Consider the following 6,560-nt stretch of genomic DNA (forward strand, 5'->3'; position numbering starts at 1 on the left):
GAGCAGCCGTCCTTGCCAGTGTCCTGCCGCGAGCCCCACCTGCTTCCCCTCCCCCGCCCCTGCGGCTTGTGCTGGGCCTGGGGCAGGTTGAGCGGAATCTCCCTTCCCCCATGGAATTGGGACCTTAGAGCAAACATCTCCCTGGCAAAGACCCGGCCCGAGCTGTGATTCGACCACCTATGCACCCTGTCCCGGGACCACTGCTGCTCTTTCCAACACAAGTGTTCAAACTTTACTGATTTTTGCTTGTTTACCAAAATGTGAGGCCTGCTGGGATTTTCCCCAACCAGCACACTCTGTAAACCCAACCAACCATCCTCGGATTCTCCAGTCTCTTCTGGATATTGGAAACCATATCTCAGCAGCCAGACCCAGGGAGGAAGCTCACCCTGGCCCCCAGTCCTAAGGCATTCAGGGAGAGGAGCCCCCAGGAAGTTAACAAAGAATACTGCTGGTCATGGAGCAAGGCCTTGGTCTATGCAATTTCCTTCACAAGTGGGGTATGGGAAAAGTCCGGTGAAAAGAGAGATGGAGACAGAATGAGATGAAAAGAAGAGAGGAAGAAAAGATGAAGAGAGGGAAGAAAGAAAAAAGAAAGATGGAATTCTGGGCATGAAATGAGTACATGCCAAGTATGAACCCCCACAAACACTTTCAGGCTAATAGGAGCTCGCCTGGCCACTTTTGTTGGGTAGGTTTATCAAGGGTGACACTGAAATCGGCAATCTAGGGACTATGATTTCTCTCTGTCCACAGCCACTCCTTCCTCCTCCCCTCCTCAGGGCAACCTAAGAGTTCCCCAACAACCACATCTGGGTACCAAAGAGACCAGGAAATTAGAAGGAGGGAGAAAGGTCAAAGATGATTATTTTGCTTGGGTGGTGGCGACAGGGGGTGGGCAGCGAGAAGTAGAGAGTTGGAGACAGGAAAAAGATTCCTTACTACAAAGATATTCCAGAGATGGAAACCGGTGGAACAAAGAGGGAAAGCCCAGCTTCCAAAGTCCTGCCTTTGGTGTAGCCCAGTCAGAAACCTCCCAAGACCAGAAAGACCCTGAGAGGCTTGGGATCCATGTCTAACCCTGCATGGGGGATAGCTGTTTTAGAACAGAACAGAGACCCAGATAGACTTTCCCACTTTTGAAAATAGTCTTCCCCTGAATTCCAATTCTGACGAGGCTCTACAGCAGATTAGAAACAAGGATTGGTGTTGAAATCTACAGGGACCATTCGTTCAGTAAAAATGATCCCTCATTCAGATTATTTAAAATGCATGTTATTTAAACATTTTAAAGTTTTAAACGTTGCCTTAGCTGTATAAGACCACAGTAGACACTTCTGAGGTTTCAAAAAAAACCCAAAAAACAAAAAACCAGAAGCCTGGTGCTGAAAACTAGTCCTTTGGTCTCTTTCTCTTCCTTTCACCCTTTCCCTCCTGATGGAAGTATTTAGTTTTTTTCCTTTTGGTTGTCGAGTCCCAGGACTGCTCAAGGTTTGGTTCTACTCAATCTGGAGACAGAACAAAACTCCGTTTCCCTGTGGGACAAGGACTCTGGGCCCAGCCCTTTAGCTGGTTTAGTATCCTTTCAGCCCCCAAACAATTCCAACCCCATCAGGCCAATGATGAGCTGACCCCACCACCACCACCAAAAAAAAAAAAAAAAAAAGCCTTTTAAAGCCAAATTAAAATCAAACAAAAGGTGGACTTTTAATCAGAAAAAGAATCCTTTTAATTTGTATAATTTATTAGAAGCTTCTTAGGAACTATATTTAAGCCAAATATCTACATAAGTTACAACAGAAAAAGACTGACGCTGCAAATACCAAACTGCCAAATAATATACACAGATTTGTCAATGCCCATAAAAAATATGATGGGCTGGGGACAGGGGTTGGTTTTGTTTTTGTTTTTGTTTTTGTTTTTTACAACAAAATGTACAGATTACTAAAAACTAGGCATGTAGTCCAACTTTTGACAGCGTTTTACAGCTACAAGTTCACATCAAACATAAAACAATTTTAGCCAGGGCTTTTCCCCCCCGGGGCTGAGCCTGGGCGGCCAGAGGGCGCTGGGAGGGGGCATTTCCTTTGTGTCAATGACAAGTGGGTCCTGTCGAAGAGTCTTTCCTCTCCCCAGCCCCCATCATCCCTTCAAAAGAAATCCGGGTATTTACAAGAGAGTCCGCCTTGCTGGCACAGTGTACCCAGAGTGAAGTTTGCGATCTTTAGAGTCCAGAGCCAGTCATGGTAGAGCCCTCTCCAAACTGCACCCTGCCTGAGCAAGTGAAACCATTTCAATCACCAAAAAGACACCCCAAAAGCTGTTCTTGTTATGTCCTTCTCTTTTTAAAGACTCCTTAAAGAATTGGATTCACTTGGATGTTTGTATTTTCTTTTTTAAAAAAATCCCACAAATTTTAGAAAAAAAAAAAAAAAAGACGTCCAGCAGTTTGGCTTTTGTGTTTTTTTTCCCCTCGGTCTAAACGGGACAGATTATTAAGAAAAGTCGAAGTGCAGGGAGCGGCGGGTAGTTGGTGATTGTGTGACCGGCAGGAGGGGAAGCGATGAGGCAGCGCGCTGGGCCCGGCCTGGCCCGGTGTCCTCTCACCAGGTCCGACCATATAGCAAGGTGGAGCAAGACATGGTGCCATAGTCCGAGCCCGAAGAGTTCAGGTGGGACAGGCTGGAGACCTGGCCCTGAAGCGCCGCGGGGCTGGCGGCGTGGTGTGCCAGGTCCGGAGACTGGCCTGCGCTGCCCGGCTGGTGGCCCGGGTGTGCACCCAGGCCAGGGCCACCGCTGCCCACTGAGATAGCCGCCGCGGCCGCCTGAGCAGCCTGCGCCTGCTGCTGCGCCTGCTGTTGCGCGTGGCCTTGAAGGCTGCCGGCACCAGGCGCGGGGGCTCCTGCCTGGCAGGGTTTGCCGTCTTTCACCAGGACCGGCACTGCCACGCGGCGCGGCGACTGCTGCTGCGCTTGCTGCTGCTGCGGGCACCCGGCGCCCCCGCCGCCGCCGCCGCTGTCCTGCTGTAGTTGCTGCTGTGCCGCCTTGTCCTTGGCTTGGCGCTTCATCTTGTAGCGGTGGTTCTGGAACCAGATCTTGACCTGCGTGGGTGTCAGGTGGATCATGCTGGCCAGGTGCTCCCGCTCGGGCGCCGACAGGTACTTCTGTTGCTTGAAGCGTCGCTCCAGCTCGTACACCTGAGCCTGGGAGAAGAGCACCCGGCGCTTCCGGCGTGGTGCGCTTGGCAGCGGGGCCATGTTCTTGCTCACGTCCCCCAGCGAGCCCAGGCCGCCCATGCCGCTCATGTTCATGCCGCTCGCCGGGCCCATGAAGCGGGTGACTGTAGGCGACAAACGCACAGCGTCGGCGGGGACCGGGCCGGGCCAGGCCACCTCTGCCTTCCGCGGCCTTGGCCGGCCCTGCCCACCCCGACGGCTCCCTCCTCACCTAAGCTGCCTCCGCCCTGAGAGGCCTAGGTGTCAAGGATGGCTAGCGCCTGCCCCAGGCCTTGCCGTCGAGGGATTTACTGGAAAGCTCCCCACCTCAACCCCGGTTGCCTCCCCACTCTCAGTGCTCCAGCCCAAAAGCAAAGTGGAGAAAGGCCGCTTCCGTTCCTTTCGTGCCCATCCCCGGCCAGAGTCGTGGGGTTATCGGGGCACAGGCGGTGAACTGGGCCCACACCAAAAGCTGGGGTCCCACGGTAGACCCCAACTTTGGGAGCTTAGGAGAGTGGAGTCTTCACTTTCGAAAGCTAGAGCCCCAGACGCTTTGCCTCTTGGCCGTTCTCTCTCCTGTCAGCCCCAGTGAGGGCACTTGCTCGTTCCATTTACAGCCCCCTCTGGAGCCACGCGCGCCCTTCCACCTGCCTGGACTAGAGAGCCAGCCGGGCCGGACGCCTGAGCGCGTCGCAGTAGGGCAGCCTCCGGCCCGGCCAGGCCGCGCCTCTCTGCTCCCTGCTTGCCCCCAGCTCCCTTAGGGGTTTTTTTGGGGGGGGGGGTGGGAGGAAGGCGCTCCCTCGGCACTCCGAGGTCTCCTGCGCGGAGCAGAGCTCCTAGTCGGCCGCACTGGGGAGACACCGAATACTGCTCGCAGGACCCCAGCGTTACCAAGTGTCTCTTCTGGGACACCTCAATCCAGCAGGGGAAAGAATCCCCAGCTCCCGCACCCTACTCCCTGGCGCGGCTGCCGGGCCGCCCACCCAGACGCCCAGTGCGCAGCTGGCAGGAGCCGCGCCTTCTGGGCTGCTCTCCCCGCGCCTCCCGTACTCAGCCCGCGGCCCGGCAGTGGGGCGGCCTCACTTACTGGCGGGGAAGCGCGGGTCTGGGTTGGCGCCGTACCATCCGGGGCCCGAGGCGCTGTTCCGCATGGTGTCCTGGTACGGCGGCAGCTCACTCATGTTGCCCAGGTTGCCGTTGCAGTAGCCCCCCACGGCGGAGTGCGAGAGCTGGGGCACCCCTGCCGCCGTCATGTGGTAGGCGGCGGTGACGGCGCCGTGGTGCCCCACGGCGTGCTGCTGCATGGCCGCGGCCGGCGGAGCCGCCTGGCCCTGCCTGTAAGCCGCCAGCGGAGCCCCGAGGCCGCCGCCCTCCATGCCCACTTTCTTGTAGCTTTCCTCCAGGGGACTCAAGATGTCAGACACTGAGAACGGAGTCGTGTGCTTTGGACTCATCGACATGATTCGGCGGCGGCTGGAGGAGGAAGGAAGAGGAGGAAAAAAAAGGGAGAGGGGGAAGGCGAAGCCTCGCTGCTTTTTTTTTCTCCCTTTGCCAAATATTCTGGTGTTACCTTAACGCCGATCTTGTTGGATGTACACGTAACCGAGTGGACCGAGTCCGCCTTAATTGGCTTGAGTGGAGGCTCGGGGGCTGCCTCGCGTTTGTTTTAGCCCGGCGCCAGGTTTTAGGCAGCCACCAGAGGCGGGGCGTAAGCGCTAAAGCAACAAGACAATAGAAGCCTACATCTTGCCCGAGATAATTAGCTTACATGCTGATGACAAGGTAAACACCTTTAAGTTTCACTTGTCAGGATTTTTAGGTCTCAAAGAGGGAGAGAGAGAGAGAGAGGCAGAGACACGACCCAAAGCATTTCTTTCCCCCTCCCCCGGACACCCCCACCCCATTTTTTGTGGGGTGCGGGCGGCGCGCGGGGGGAGACAGGGGAGGGAAAGGAGGAGGGAACCGAGAGAGGGGAGGGCAAGAGGTGGGGTGAGGAGTAGCCGAGGAGGGGGGATGGTGGGGAGGAAGGAAGGTGAATGCTGCTTTGCAACCAACTTTCGGAGTTACAAAGTGAACCACTTTCCAATATAGTCGGGGTTCCCGGGCGGGGACAAGTCTATAGAGGGAGGGGGCCAAGGGACAGGGTAGGGGTTTCACCTGAGCCTGCTGGGGCTGCTCCTCCCTCCCGCCGCGGCCTCCCAGCCCCGCGCCTTCCCACTGCCTCCGGACCACATCGGGCTTCGCGGCGCCGAGCCCCAGTCACCACCAAACGAGCTCGCGAGTCTGGGGACGAACCCTGGGGCCGCACTGTTGTTCTGCGTGTCTGTCCGTCTGTCTGCCTCTTCTGCCGCCGTCAGAGGGACACCTCTGCTCCCCGCCCCCTTTCCCCCTACCCGAGAGAGAATCCCAGCGGGCGGAGGGGACGCTGAGCAGGGGATCGGCTGCCTCGGAGAGGCTGTCCCAGATCCCCGCGTCCCCCTCCCCCCAGCTCAGGGTCTTCTCAGCGGTCCAGGGCCCCCTGCATCACGCCCCCCCCCACAACCCACCCGCGGCTCCCTTTCCCCACCCCCATTCCTGGCCAAGACAAGCACACTACTGGCCGCCAGAGCTGGGAAGCTGGGGGGCACTAACCCGAAGGGCCATTGCTGAAGTTGCCCCACCTCGAACAAACCTGGTGTCCCCGACCCTCGCCCATCGCCCGGACACGCGGGGTTCTGGGGCTGGAGCTGACTTTCCGAGGACATCACAGCCCCAGCACCCGAGCCCAGGGCCACGCTGTTTTCCCCTCTGATGCTTCAGGGAGGGCGCGGGCAGGGAGCGTCGTAAGTACCCGCCCGCCTGTTGCCGGGCGGAACTGAGCCTGAACCCCGGCGGGACCAGCTGGCCGGGAGGGGGCGAATCCCGAGGCGCGAGCAGCCCAGCAGGCGGGAGGCTGGGCTGAGGCTCGCCTCCTCCCGGAGCTCAGCCATGCAAAAGTGCACTTGCTTCCCCGGGAATAACCAAATATCTTTGTTTAAAGTGGCGGCGTAAATGGCCAGTCGCTTTGTGGCCACGCTGGATATTAGTAGATGAGGATCATTCTGCTTCAATTGGGCGCCTCTCATCCGGCGAGCAAGAAACTGCTTAGGAGGAAGTGGGTTTCCTGTCAGCGCGTTCCCAGGCTTCAAGTGTGAGCCCCGCGCCTTGAGGGTCCTTGGGCGCCTGGAGAGGGGGAGCTGTGGGCTTTCGCTCCCCAGCCGGACCAGAGGCACCGGCCTTGCTGCTCCGGCCAGGCCCCGGCCTCCAGCCCAGTGGACTACAGTGTCGTGCCCTGCGTGGCACAGATCCCGAGACCCACTCCGACTT

The 6,560-nt window shown here is 57.7% G+C and overlaps 1 protein-coding gene across 1 annotated transcript; it reads right to left on the bottom strand.

Moving 5' to 3' along the window:
* Window positions 1–1,682: 1,682 nt before the first annotated feature.
* NKX2-1 (NK2 homeobox 1) lies at window positions 1,683–5,707 on the bottom strand. The gene is made up of 2 exons (XM_043556019.1): window positions 4,303–5,707; window positions 1,683–3,340 (listed from the first exon to the last, which is right to left on the bottom strand). The coding sequence occupies exons 1-2, from the start codon at window positions 4,673–4,675 to the stop codon at window positions 2,604–2,606; spliced, it is 1,110 nt and encodes a 369-aa protein (XP_043411954.1). The 5' UTR covers window positions 4,676–5,707; the 3' UTR covers window positions 1,683–2,603.
* Between the last annotated feature and the right edge of the window lie 853 nt (window positions 5,708–6,560).

This window comes from Prionailurus bengalensis, chromosome B3, assembly GCF_016509475.1.
Source record: "Prionailurus bengalensis isolate Pbe53 chromosome B3, Fcat_Pben_1.1_paternal_pri, whole genome shotgun sequence".
In the NCBI taxonomy this organism is placed as follows: domain Eukaryota; kingdom Metazoa; phylum Chordata; class Mammalia; order Carnivora; family Felidae; genus Prionailurus; species Prionailurus bengalensis.